This window comes from Tenrec ecaudatus, chromosome 8, assembly GCF_050624435.1.
Source record: "Tenrec ecaudatus isolate mTenEca1 chromosome 8, mTenEca1.hap1, whole genome shotgun sequence".
NCBI classification, from domain to species: Eukaryota; Metazoa; Chordata; class Mammalia; order Afrosoricida; family Tenrecidae; genus Tenrec; species Tenrec ecaudatus.
Genome location: NC_134537.1, coordinates 117,261,393 through 117,276,622, shown reverse-complemented (window position 1 = coordinate 117,276,622; position 15,230 = coordinate 117,261,393). Strand labels below are relative to the sequence as shown.

The 15,230-nt window shown below is 33.7% G+C and overlaps 1 protein-coding gene across 2 annotated transcripts in view; it reads right to left on the bottom strand.

Annotated features, from left to right (window-relative positions):
- The window catches only part of MICU3 (mitochondrial calcium uptake family member 3), a 114,171-nt gene that overhangs the window by 40,974 nt on the left and 57,967 nt on the right, over positions 1 to 15,230 (bottom strand). For both annotated transcript variants that reach the window (XM_075556761.1, XM_075556762.1), the window contains exons 3-7: positions 12,635 to 12,666; positions 8,551 to 8,629; positions 5,832 to 5,879; positions 3,455 to 3,537; positions 1,842 to 1,913 (exon numbers count right to left, since the gene is read on the bottom strand). In XM_075556761.1, the coding sequence (XP_075412876.1) occupies positions 1,842 to 1,913; positions 3,455 to 3,537; positions 5,832 to 5,879; positions 8,551 to 8,629; positions 12,635 to 12,666 (314 nt within the window). The remainder of the gene's footprint in view (positions 1 to 1,841; positions 1,914 to 3,454; positions 3,538 to 5,831; positions 5,880 to 8,550; positions 8,630 to 12,634; positions 12,667 to 15,230) is intronic.

Here is a 15,230-nt window from a genome sequence, read left to right as displayed (position 1 = left end):
CAATATGTACTGTCTACTATGATTTTTTCCCTTTCCTCTCTGTCTATTATTTCTGTATTTTAGCAAATGTTAATGATTAGAATATTATTGTACTTTTACTAAAGAGCCGTAAGTCATTTATGGAAGCAGTTTCATAAATAAAACAATTGTATTTCTATCTACTGATATACTACTTACTTAATCAATGAGGTATATTAATGGATGATTTGCTTATCCTATTAATTATAATTCAAGGTTATCTATCAAAATTAAAATAAATGTTAATTCTTTCAATATATTATATATTAACGACAGAAAATAAAATTTAAGAATGTATTTAATTTTCTAGTCTTATTTCTGAATATTTTAGAAAACTTCATTTATGATTTATGGGGCTATTCATAGAGAATACATTAATTAGATTTTAAAAACACAAAACATTAAGTGGAGAGCTAATATTTAGTTCTATTTTTAATAGTTAGCTAACATGATAGTTCTTTTATTTTAAGAGTTTCTTCAATAAGTTTTGTCAAAAGTATACTGGAGGAGGATCATACTGCTAATTATATTGGAGTCAAGTTTCCTAAGAACTAATATAAAACAATAATATTTTATCAAAATAATTATAAACATATATTTCCTAAGTATGTGAGGACTTCAAAAAGTTGATAGAAAAATGGAATAATAAGATAACAACCTTTCACCAACTTTCTGCAACCCCTTTATACATTGAGGTTTTAATATATGGCACTTATCTGCTACAGTTAATCCATGTTTTAAAATGCCTCGTGCATATTCTCACTGTACTCAAGTTGGTTCCCACCCAGAGCACCCCTACAGAACAGAACAGAACTGCCCTGTGGGCTTCAGAGACTGTGACTCTTTAAAGGGATAGAAAACCTCATCTCTCTCTAGCAGAGTGCCCGTCATTTTGAATTGGCAGCCTTAGGGTTAGCAGCCCATGCTGGAATCAACTCAATGGCAGTGAGTTTTGAGTGCAATTCTTTTGAGAGTAATAAAAAGCTACAATTTTCAGAAGTTCATTGTCTGAGTTTCATGTACACGTGTTACTGTGCAGTAAATTAAGCAATTGATATTTGGATGACAACAAATTCACTGTTTTTCTGCGGTGTCTGAGATAAAGAAGTAATGTGATCGTGGGTAACAAGAGTAAGTTTGGGAACTGGAGAGACATGGGTTCAAATCCTGATTTAATAGTTATCCCATGTTTGGGAAACATATTCAGCCTTTTTAATCCTCAATTTCCTTATCCATAAATACAGATAATAAGATGGCTATTGGTTAAGTTAATTGATAGAGTGCATGTATCATGTCTGACAGTGTTTGATAAATGAACCTGGCCTGCCATCAGGCTGCACTACATGGGACAGGCAAAAAGAAAACTGAAGATGGAGGGAAATGTTGCTTAACTAACTTCAAAGTAAGACAAATACATTTTCATAAGGATGCAAGGAAACATTCCTTATATTTGCTTTAAGACATACTGTTATATCACTACTCAATTCACTTGCATTTAGAATTAAATCTTTGCAATTCACCTTTAAATTTTTACATGCATAATGATCTACATTAATCTATTATATGACACACCCTTCATATCTCACAGATAACAATAGTGATGAAAATAATTTAATGAATGATTATGGATATGGATGGTTCATATCAATATCTGGTATAAATATTGATATCACTGCATAAAAATGCTGAAGCAATTTTTCTACATAAAAACATTAGAAACTTTAAAGAAAGGGACAGCTCCAAAGTTATAAACATTTTTTGCTATTTCTCAACATAAATCTTACCTAGAAAACCCACCTGCAACTACTATATATTATTCTTACCAGCATTGCACGTTTTTCTTCATCTCCTTTAGTTTCTCTCTTTTCATTTTTTTTCCGGAATATCTCTTGAAGCTGAAAGGAAACCAATCAAGGCTCAAAAACTACATACATTTCTGGGCACCTACTTACTACTTGTATGAGGTAATAATATATAAACAAAGAAAATAGTTAACTGTAGTGCATGCATTCAGAAAATTAAAATTACTATAGATCTATTTTCTGACAGGCCTTTTTTCCCCTCTAAAGCAGTGTTCTCAACCTCCCTATTGCTGTGACCCTTTAATATAGTTCCTTTTTTCCCCCTCATGTTGTGTTGAACTCCCAACCATAAAATTATTTCTGTTCTACTTCACAACTGTAATTTTGCTACTGTTATGAATCGGGCGACCCTGTGAAAGGGTCGTTCGACCCCCACGAGGGTCACGACCCACAGGTTGAGAATGGCTGCTCTAAAGGAAAGCAAACATCAGTTTTCATGGGCAAGCCAAGGTTAAGTTAAATAAAATTACAGTTTTATTAATAAAGACTTAGACTTTGGCACCAACCTACAAAGAGCTGAAGTCTATTGGGTCCAAAAAACACTGGAACAGAACTTAATGTGTCTGGTTTTGAATCCAGTTTCCTCTGTACATGATTAGCTTCATGACTAGACAGTTCACTCAACCCTTTCTGGGTTCCAGCTGCTCATACATTAAATGAGAATGGATCAGATGATCGGTAAGGTCTCTTCACGTATAATTCTTTGGGCCCATAAAACCAGAATCATGGTGCCCTAAAACAGAACTGCCCCTGTGGGTTTCTGAGACTGTAAATCTTTACAGGAGTAGAAAACTTCGTCTTTAAGCCAGAGTGCCTGGTGGTTTCAAACTACACATAGCCCAAACGGTAGTCCACTACGCCACCAGGGTTCCATTCCTGGGCAAGTTACTTGATGTAAAGCTATTTCCCTATGTAGAAAATAGAGGTAACGCTTGATTTTACTGCAGTGTATGGGGAGTAAAATGTTACAAGTAACAAGGAACTCTTTAGCACATTACATGGCATATAGTTAATTTTCATAATTTCAATAAATATTCGCTATGATTATTGTAAATTGTATTATATTATCTTTAAAGTCCTATAACTCTCCAGGGAACCGTTATAATTCTGCTTTAGAATAGCACTTGGTCAGAGACAGGAGAAAGGAACAGGGAGATGGGGACAAGAATTAGGCCAAAGTCAAAGCGGAAAGGAGAAAAATTTTAAATGTTATATTGAGAAGGAAAGAAAGTCCTGTGACAACAATTGTGATTGGATGCTTGTATAACGGGATCAAATATTTGCGGATCATTTATACCTTCAGAAATGCCTTTTATCCTTACAGTAGAAAATATCTGATATAGTGAAAACTTCCAGATAAGGTATAAATAATTATAAGCATTTTTAAAAACTGAATACAATTTTATAGTGTCAGTAATAATCGAACAACATGAGTATATATGTCTTTACAAATTTAGGGTAAAATAATAAATTTTTCACTGTTCTCTTTTAACGGTGGTATTCCTAATAATACAGATGCATAAAGGTAAAAGGAATATTTAATTAGTGATAAATGCAGCATATCATATACATACCACCAAAAATTCCTTTTTATCCACCATCTCATTGCCGTCAGTGTCAAACATGTTGAAAGCTATTCTAAAACCTGCATGTGGCTCTGGCAGGAAAAATACAAGAAGCATTTGTAAAATGAAAACTAGTATTATAAGCAAAATGGCTTTGTTAGTGGTAAACCGTTACTCATAGATTTGGTACAGAAACACTTCAATGATATAAAAAGTTACATCATATTAAAATAAATCTTAAGTAATTTCATCACAGGAGGTATTTTTGGTACCTCTGATGCATCATGACTTCCCGTGATTCCCTGTAGCCAGTTGGTCCAAAAGAATGTATGATGTCTATAGTTACTGTGTTATTGAAATTTTGGTTCTTTTCAGCAAGGACATGCTATTTCTTTATTTCTGTCTGGCTTATACCTATGCTCATTTATATACTATTAAAAAGTGGTTATGACTTCCTCATATAAAAATGAAAGTTATTTATACAAAGTAATATAATTAGTTCTAATATTAATACTAAATAAACCTTGATTTGATCTTGTTTAAAAAAAGTAACATGTTACGAGTAATTAAATAGAACAAGTTATGTTGATGTACACATGTTAGCATACTTAGGAATAGAATTGATAATACACTTCTGTGCTTTTTAAATAATACCAACAGAAAAATCTTAATACTTTCCTTAGAAAAATAACTATTTTTCATTCCTATGCCAAATCTGCCAGTTTGTTTCAAAGGAAACTAGCAGCTGATTACATTTGAAATATTTTCTGCTAATTTAATTACTTAAGAGTTTGGTTGGGGGTGGGGTGGGGGAGACGGGTGACACTACATACAATAAATCAGCCCATTCTAGGAAAAATTACAACCAAAATAACTTATGAAAATAAGTTTAAGCAATATGAAAGATTACAAAATGATGACCTTTTATGTTTTAAGTAACAAATTAAGGATTAAGAGAGCCAAAATGATGTAAGGCAGTGAATTTTAAAACAACAATTTCATGTAGAAATCAAGAAAAAATAAGCTATAGAAAAATCTTTGACATTTCCCATACATAGTTCTCATTTTGAGGCCTGAAATTTAGAGGCTTGGAAAAGAGAAATCTAAAATTAGCGATATGAATTAGTAATTCTCAACTCTTCAAAATACAAGGAACAAGTACTTTGCTGAGACTTTTACATACTGCGATCTCCTTCTACAAAGGTTCAACACCTTTTCTCTTTCTACTTTGAAAGCATAAAGAAGGAAACGTGGCTAGAAGAAAGCTTGAAAGGGGTCCTTCAAAGAGCACGCCTTTCTCAAAACATTTGACCTTTTCTTTTCAGATGGAACTACCTTTTAAAAGGGACCTCCCACAGACACACTTGCCACTACCTGTTGTGAAATCTTGAACCTGGCAAGAGAGAAGCACATAGGCAGTTGCTTAACTGTGGTAACAACCTCTGAAAAGAACAGAAATGGAAACCACTGCTTTGCAGTTCATTTCTTGCATATATTTTAGAATTCTGAACTTACTCTGATTACTGCTCACTAAAGACAGGAAAACAGCCAGACTACATCTGATAAGCAGGTTTTGAGGTTTTAAAAGATCTTGAAAATACAAATATAAAGGAAGCCCTTAGTAGAATTGCTTAAAATTTCCAAACGTAAAGATCAGACACCTATTGACAAATAACAGATTAATCAAGGATTATAAAGTTCACTGCACCTCCCTCTTTTTCGTGTTTCTTGGTTCTAACAGACATAACATACCATATTTTTTTCAACTACAGATGGGTCCAGAACTCCAAACAGAATTCCATAGCACCCAAAGATTTCAACATTGCCATAATAAGCAAAACCCATGGTATGTGTTTTTGCTATACTCTTAACTCACATCTCTCCCCTTTCAACAACTGGCTTTCCTAACCAAAAATATTCATATTTTTGCCTATCGTGCTGGTTTACGTACCCAGACTACCTTTCAACCAGTCTCTGAGACACGGAGGTATCCACCCCTCTAATTTTTCCTATGGTAGCGGTCCTCACTGACTTGGACTGCAGTCACCACTGTAGCGCTCCAGTCTTGAATAACCAATTACTAACTGCCCAGGACGAGTGCCTGTAGCCTTCCTGAAATCCACACTTCAGGGTTTCTTTTAAATTAAAGCAAGAATTGGTATGATACACATTTATAAGCGAGGAACACTTTCTCCCATAAGTAAATGTTATTTATGTTTTTTACTCTTGATACTGCTATGCTTAACATTTTCCTGTGGCCCGGGGAATGCATTTTACAAAACAGCATATATATGACAAATAATTTTCACCAGAGTTGAATAAAGCTTTGTGGTCTAAGATTTTGATTAAATAGAAAAACTGCAATAGATCTTAGGAGTATACTTACTTGTTAAAATACACAAAAGAAAAAGATACTCTGTGTAAGAAATCACACCTAGAAGAAAAATATTATTAATTATGCTGTATGTAAAATATTACTTTATCTTCACCTTTATCAAAGTAAAATATTATTCTAATAGCAATTATGAATAACTTAAGTTTTTTTAATAACACGGATTAAAGCAGATTCTAAATATTGTTATACATGAGAGCAAATTATTGTAATACTAACAAAACAAGCAATCAAATTGTTCATCAAACCCTTGTAGAAACTGATACAAATTTCCATTATTGTTCAAATATATTTTTCAAAGAAAAATTATGTTCACTTAGTTGCAATTTTTAAACTTGTTTTTAAATATATACATTTATCATAAAATTAAAAGTTGGAAGATAATTAACACTGTAAAGTGATCCATAGTTAATATTTGTTTCAAGTTAACATTTGTTATTTGCTTGATAAAGTTAATGCTTCTATTAAATGTGCTCTTCTAAGAAGTTCTTATTTTAATTAAATTGCTTACCCTTTTTGTGTGTCACACCCTGAGTTGATTGTAACTCCTTAATTACTAACTTTAAAAGGAGTCTATCTATAAGTAAAAACACAGATCTGTTACTAAAATTCTTGTTTTTGGATTCTCACAGACATTAGAAATTAATGGCTTAATTGACCCTACAAGTAGATAGTAGAAAATCAAAATCAAGAATAAGCCTGTAACTCGTATTGACTTATCAGATAGTTCTGACATTAGGTAACGGGTATAAAAATCTGAACCAAAATGTAAAATTTGAAATTCAATTTTACCTGATATTCTTTTGAGGCTCTCTCTTTTGTTAGAGAACAAAGAGAGGAAGAGCTACTGTCAGGCAGTTTGTGAGAAGACACGAAGGGAACTAGCTCAGAGGGCCTGAAAGCATTCCCTTCTTTTGTTTATACTAGAATAGTGTGACCTATAGGCAGAGAGTGCTGCTTGATTGCCAGGAAGGTTATGGGAGAAGGATTCTGTGATCTTCATGGTATAAAGAAAAAAAAAAAACTTAGTTTCCATAGGGATCACTAAAAAAAGAGAGAGAGAGACATAAATACACAAAGAAGAAAGAGATAATGGGATTGGAAATGGGATCCTTGTATCCACAGTAGATCACTGTTGTTCTAACTCACCTGGTGAAATACTGAGAAATTGGTCAGTATAATCAAGTTCAACAACTGCTATATACCTCACACCTGTTTGTTAACTAAAATTTCCCCAAGAAAAGATAACTTAACAGTGAGAACTCTAGTCATGACCATCATGGTAGGCAATCATCTATAGAACTTTTAAAAAAGGATTAAATCAGGAACACAATTCTTTTATTAAAATATTTCTATGAGAAAGATAAATCAAGAACCAATGGTTTCTGAAGTGGCATCATCCAAGAGAAAGAGAAAAAAGAAAACCAGAGATAGAATTTAAGACAAATGGTGAAAAGGAAGAGAAATACTACTGAAGCTGCACTGTATACTCTCTAGCACTTTCCAATTACAAAAATGGAAAACTCTAAAATTAACCTTCCCATGATATTAAGACTACTCAGGATCAAAGAGTAAAGATAAATGCAAAGCATGAGGTAATATTTTAAAATAAAATTTAAAAAGATAATTAAATTCACTTTTGAAAGTAAAAAGCACAGAGTTCCTTAAAAGCATTGTTTAGATGCTGTATCATACTATCTTATAGCTGGTAAATATAACCATATAATAATACATGTTTCCAACAAAGTTATGTAACAGATAATTTTAGAGGTAAATCAGATACATTTCATTTAAAATTTAATTTTCAAGAGCGCTAATATATTAACCTTAAAATTTCTCTGCTTATACTTGATTAATAAGACAAGTTTCTTTGTACATTACTGAATTTATTGGATTTAAAACTCTGGCTTCATGAATTATCTTGATAATGTGATCAGTATGATATAGCTCTGCACTTTTATAGAGTATTCACACATTAGTACATAATATTTAATAACTAAAGTCTTTTTAAAAAATTAAAATTACATTCAATTATACTAATTACTGGTGCTAAAAGCCACATTTGGCTAGTGGCTATCAACTTGGACAGCACAGCAGTCGAACATATCCACCACTGCAGGCAGTTCTAAAGGACATCACTGAAACATCATCTCCCCATAGTTGGAAGCATGCAAATATACATGTAACATAGGAAAGATGAGGAAATGTCTAAGTCCAGAGCTTCCATGTCAAATCCCCCATAACTGAAAGCTTTTCTAATTGCATGTATTTATTTCTTTCAAATTATATTTCAACCCATTTGTATGTGCCTATGAAAGGCATTAGGAAAATATATTTTAATTTACCATATTCACTTGGTTATTTGTAGCTTTGAATTTTTCTTATCCTATCATTCCATGTTAAGGCAACTTCCAGGAGAAAACTGCTTGAGCTTTGTAAAGATCCTTGGGTTCAGATTTCGCAAAGATTTAAAAGCCCAAGGTATGACAAATCCACAATAAAACATACGGTCCCTGTTCATTTCTTTTTACCACAGTTAAATGTGAATCAGGCGTAACTACTATATACACTCGAGTACAAGCCGAGATTTTCAGCACATTTTAAATGCAGTTTCTGTGGTAAAATTAGGTGCCTCGGTGGATATTCAGGTTGGCTTATACTCGAGTATATACAGTAATTTGAATTTCTGATGTCTATATTAAAATTAGCTTACCTCTTTCTTTAAGATTTCGAAATAGCTTTGATGATCCTTTCCAAACTGGTGGTGTTTCCGAAAGTATTTGATTTAATTCCTATGACATAAGGTAACAAATACTGATCAATAGGTAAGCTATTTATTTATAATGTATATAAAAAAGATATTTAAATATTTATGCAAAAGTTTTCTTCACTTGAACGAGCTGAAACATGACAGTGAGGATCCTAATCTAAACTTGTAGTCCTTACAGTCTTAAAACAGTGTTTTTCCCTTCATAATATAAACAAAGATGCTATATTATATTTAATTGGAGCTATTGATATCTTCCCAGTCATTCTGTAATTTGAGGTACATATAAAGACAATCAAATTAAGGTAAAACAGAGTTGGTTGTATAAATGCCTATAAAAAGGTGGATTTCTTTTTCAAAGTCAGAAATGAACTTTTGCATTACATGTTTATCTCCGTCATCTTTTTAGATTTGGAAACGTTTACAGGGAGCCCTGGTGGCACAGTGGATGACGTGCTGAGCTGCTAACCACAAGACCAGCTGTTCAAATCCACCAGCAGCTCCTCAGAAGAACGAGGACATTCTGCCACGGAAACTCAGAGGGTCAGTTCTACTCTGTATGTGGGTCAGTATGAGCCAGAATGGACTCCCTGAAGTAAGTTTCTTTAAGCACTGGACTGTTAACCCCAAGGTCAGTGGTTCAAAGCCACCAATTGCTCCATGGGAAAAAGATCAGGATGTCTGCTCCCATACAGTGTCGTAGAATCCCAATGGAGCAATTCTTCTGCCCTATAGAGTTTCTCTAAGTTGGGATCAAATCAATGGCAACGGGTTTGGGTTTGGATTGGGCTTCAAGGTGGGTAAGCATCCCGCTGCTAACTGGAAGGTCAATAGCTTGAATCTATCATGAGTTCTTTAGGAAAGATCAGGCAGCTTGCTTGCTTCCAGACAGCCTCAGCGATATTCAGGAGAGCTTCGAAAAGTTTGTGGAAACCTTCCATTAGTTTAATTCCATGTTCTCGCGAACCATTTACAGCATTCCCAAGTGTGGTGTGTCTGTGGTTCCTAGATGACAATATTCATGGAAAAACAGGAGTGAAAGATAATGTGTGCGTGCATGTGTGTATGAAAAACAGAAAATGGGGAAAACAGACTAAAATGAGCCACAATCAAAAGTTTCCTGTGTATCTTTTAATCTAATCCTCTGACTTTTGTTGCTGCTTGCCAGTGACTTGATTCTGACACACACTGGTGGTCCCATGTGTGAAAGGTGGAACTGTGCCATAGGATTTTCAGGGCTTATGACTTTTTAGAAACAAATTGCCAGGTCTGTCTTCCAAGCTGCCTCTGGATGGGGTTGAACCACTATACCTCAGTGCACGTATTCAAGCACTTCACTGTTTGCAACACACAGATTCCTAGCAAACTTACTATTTTTACAAATACTAGATCATTTTAACTTCCTCTTTATATTTAATATAAAATGGATGCATTTTTTTGGTCAAATACTTATTTTAATTTTAAAGGCTCAGCTCTAAAACACTTCCTGTCATCAAGTCAATTTCAACTCATAGCAACCCTAGAGGACAGAGTAAAATTCTCCTTGTGGATTTCCAAAATGAAGGAATTCTTTACGGAAGTAGAAACTCTCATCTGTCTCCCAAGGCGGTTTTGAACTGCTGGTCTGTGGTTAACAGTCCAATATGGTTCCCACTATCCCACCAGCATACAGTATTTTATGGCTGAAAAGTTGTCCTGCTGCGAGAACGTTAGTTAGATTGAAAGAGTACTAAGCGAAATAATTATAATTATGTTTCAACAATTTCAAACCTAAAGATACCATTATTTTCCTTGTAAGAATTGTTATAACAAGCTTAACAATTCCCCAAGCAAACAGCTTTGAAGAACAGATATGCAGCTTTTACCCTAAAAAGAATTATGACCAACAGCACCATTTTCACTTTCTTTTAAAATTATCATTAGGATAAACAAAACACAAAGTCACTCAGAGAAAATAGGTATGTTACTAAAGGACATTTCTAGACACGACTACATTAAAAATAAGAGAATTAACCCCTATGCCAATTCGATTCATTCACTGCATCATGCAGAGACATTATTTCTAACATCTCCACAGTTATGAAAAATAGTGTGACGTATAACCTCCGAGCCAGTCTACTGAGACATTTGAGAAGTGAACATTAAGCTTTGAATTAGACTGCAAATCACTAGCTGCTGACCCTGGAGGTTTTTTAATCCCTTTGTGCCTGTGTTAGCACATCTGTAAAACCAGGACGATAAAAATATCTACTTTTAAGTTATTCTCAGAATTAACTAGGCAAATATGGGCCAAACTATCAGAACAGTGCTCAGTAGATAGTAAGCAACCAGAAAAAGTTCACTGTAATTGTTTTTATTATTAGTCATAGTATTTTGTCAGATAAATTACTAGCAAAACAAATATTTAGTAATTTTGAGAGTTACTACCACACTTTCCTGGACAAATGTCATAATAATTTATATTTCTATTACTTTTTATAATTACTTATTTCTTAACACCCTCTCTGATACCAGATAGTTTTATTACATAAGCCTTCACCTATTTGATACAATGTATCATTGCTTTATTTTACATTTCTTTACTGCTTAAGAGCCCTGGTGGGGTAGTAGTTACACACTGAGCTGCAATCCACATGGTTGGCAGTTCGAAACCAGCAGCTCCCACAGGAAAAAGATGGGCTTCGCCCATAAACAGATAAAATCTTGGAAACCTACGGGGGTTGCCATGAGTCAGCATTTACTCGATGGCAGTGAGTTTGGTTTGGTTTACTGTTGGAGTTAATATTTTCACATATTTGTGTTTTTATTATTTTTTTCTATATTGCCTACTTATGTTCTTCCCATTGCAATGTTTTTTTTTTTCATATTGATTTGTAAAATACTTCTTCCAAGCGTCTACAACAGGCATGAAATCACAATTACTTAGGAAACTTTGGAATCGTTTTCTTTAAAATCGTATATGTTGGGACTTCAAAAAGTTCACAGAAAGATGGAAATAAAAGGTCACGAATTTTAATTCACAAACTTTCGGAAGTCCCTGATATATGATTCTAAGGAAAATGTTTCCAAAGTTTCCTAAGTAAGCATGATGGCTGCTATAGGGTCTTGGAGAACTCCCTTTGATAGACAAAGAGGTTTCAGAGTTTGCTAATACGCCTTTAATTTTCATAGTGACCTTGGTCACACGTATGAACTTATAAATGAAAATATGTACAATATAAAGATCAATAGCAAAAACTATTCATGTCCTTATAACCTAGTTAAAAAACAGAACATTACCAGTACCCTACAAGCCTCTGAGCCCTCTTGCACACAAACCCTGCCCTTTCCCTCAGATGCAAACACTACAGTGAGTTTTAATTTTCCCACACACACATGCATTGCTTAATAATATAGTTTTCCAGTTCTAAATTTTATGTAAGTAAAATGACACTATACATATTTTTGTGAAGTTTTACTCACATACTATTGTTTCTGAGATTCGTCTAGTCAAACATTGCTATAATTCATATTCTTTGCTACTTCATAGTATTCACTGAATGAATATAATAACTATTTATTCGTCACTTTGACTATGATATGGTACTGAGTTTGTTTTGACCATCATGAATGATCTACAAATATTCTTGTGTACCTTTCCCGAACTTAAACAAGAATTTCTTACATGCTGCTGTAAAATGACTAGATCACAAAATAGATATATTACTGCCCCTCCCTCTCAACTGTAATCTTACTACGTCCACGTATATACAGTTATAAAATATAAACCCACGAGTAAAATTATTAGGTGTAGAGTAGATATGTGTATTTTCATTGGGTAAATTAGATAATGCCAAACTCTTTTGCAAATTGGGAATGCCAATTTACACCCACACATTGATTCCTGTCTTTCCTAACACTTGGAATTATACAAATTTTTAATTTTCTGACAATCTGGAATGCAAAATTGGCAACTTGCTGTGATTCAATTTACAAATCTATTTAAGTATCTATTTATACAATCACAACAATATCAAGAGCTTTAACCCACCTGTTTGGAAAATGATTTCCATGTTTTAGCATCTAAAATAAACAAACATAAATTAATTGTGGAATAAATACTTCATGTAATTTGCACCCAAATTCATTAACCAACTACAATTATAACATAACCAATCATTTACGTTTAAAGAGAAAGTTTCTAATAAAACCAAAAATAGGATACACGAGGAGACTTTGTTTAAAAAATTTGTGGAAAAATTGTGTTACCTTTCAATTACACTATTCAATAAACTTTTTGAAGCCCTCTCATATGATATCATCATATACATGTTATCTATTTATTTTATATACTACACATTACAAGTAATATCAGAGAAATGGGGTATAAATCTTTCCATAATCCTACTACCTTAATATGGGACTTTTTGGACTTATCAAATTAATTGAGTTTATTTTAAATATCTTAAGCACATAAGCACAGATTATATTTATAAATATTCACATTAGAATATGAAAAAACTAACACAGTAAAATTATAATTTTAAGGTATTATCCATGATATCTGTTATGTTAATGTCCCAATTATTGTTAGCAGCCACTGAATCAGCCCTGACCCTTGGTGACCGCATGTCCAAGAGGATCAAGTGGTTGTGACCCATAGGGTTTTAGTCAGGGGTTCTGCTGAAACTTATTCAGCATTACAACAAAGACCTCCACTGACAAATGAGTGCAGCATTGAGGTCTGCTGAGTGGAACTGAACCAGTCTCCCATAGGTAAAGTGAAAATTCTACCACAATTTATAGGACAGTCATATATCCATCTCTTTACGCAAGAGAATTTGTAAAAGTATACAGTAACATAATAAAGTGACGAGCATCACAGGCCTGCCTACGCATTAGAATTGAGATTTAACTTTAACTGGAATCATCTTATGGAACAGTTCTACTTTACATTCATGGAGCCACCAAGTGGAATTCACTAGATGGCAACTAACAACAACAACCTGAAACATGTATACACTTTTGTGATACTACTCTTTGAACAAATAAGAGAGCAATGTCAATAGCATTTATTGCTCAGTTGATTTTAAAATATACAATCAGAAGAGAAGAAACTTAAAGGACAAAAAGTAAATTGCAGGTGCTCTTATGCAATGTTGAAAAGCTATTTATCAAAAAAGGAAGTCAGACGAACTCTTGAGTTTTGTAGGGTTTACAAGATTTCCAGTGTAAATTATTCACAAAAGATATTCATTCTGTCGGAAATGTCACCATGTTCAATATTACTAGCTTTTTAAACATAAAGAGTAAAGAGCTATTAAAATTGTTCTTCAAAGGATTTTTCTTACTTTCTAAATTCTTTATTTTCTATGAAGTTATGGCATATATAAATATAACTTTTGTGAACAAAGTCTTTAATTCCACTGGAAATGTTTTATATCTTAAGCTGTACAGAGTTATTTGTTACTTTTTAAATACCTTCTTGTATGTTGAGAATACTTAATAATATATTAAAAATGAAAATAATCTTGAAGCTATAAGAAAATAACAAATTACTGATTTTGTTACTAGAAATAAATTGAACTTTTAGGTAAAACAAAAAATGTTTTAGATTTCTAAACAAAGTTATAATCAACAATCAGATGCCTAGTCTCAGTTAATATTTGAACTGAATTAAGCAAATGCTTATCTAATATAGCAATTTTTCCTACTGAATGTCACCATAAACAACAACAGATTAAAAAAAATCCTTGTTCTCAATTCTGGTGACTGATGAGAATGATTATGATGATGACAAGTAGCAACATTAAGTGCTTACTGTGTGTCATGGATTATATGAGGGAGCACCCCCCAACACTGGAACGGACTGAGTGGAGCAGAGCTTCCATAGCATATAGTAGCACACATTTTTCCCGCTAGGCGAGCATCGAGCAACTCACTCTTAGTGCACCCAGTGGTGTTGCCTGGGAAAGCTCTTGGGAAAGTTCTGACACAGTGAATTTTTTGGTAAATGTTTTGCTGGAACCTTTGATTTCAGTAGAAGAATACTGAAAGTATCATGGAATGCCAAAAGGACTAACAAAGGGCGGCCAGAGTGAAGGCAAGGGTGGTGAGACTTAAACTTAAGTACTGTGGACACGTTTTCAGGAGAGATCAGTCCCTGGAGAAGAACATCATGCTTGGTAAGTTAGAGGGGTGGGGAGAGGGGAAGGCCATCAACAAGATGGACTGGCAAAGTGGCTGCAACAATCGGCTCAAGCACAAGAAGGGGATGGCATGGGACGGGGCAGTGTTTTTATTCTGTTGTGCATATGGGTGCTATGGGTCGGAACTGACTTGATGGCACTCAACAAACAAGTAAAACTTTCAAGAGACTATAAAAAGCTTGCAATTTTATAACTTTTTAACTGAAGGTTAGACATTTAACTACTGTTGTGGTGGTTGAATACCTCATGCAAATGAATAATGGAAATTAGTTTTTCTCTGGCAAGTGAATTAAAAAATATCCGAATAAAAGTTATTTCCAAAAAGCAGAAACCCTACAGTGGATGTGCATTTATTATGGAGAGAAAAAATGCACATGTATAATGAGCTAAAATTTTCCTACTCTGAAACTATAAATCATTAAACATCACTTAAGCCAT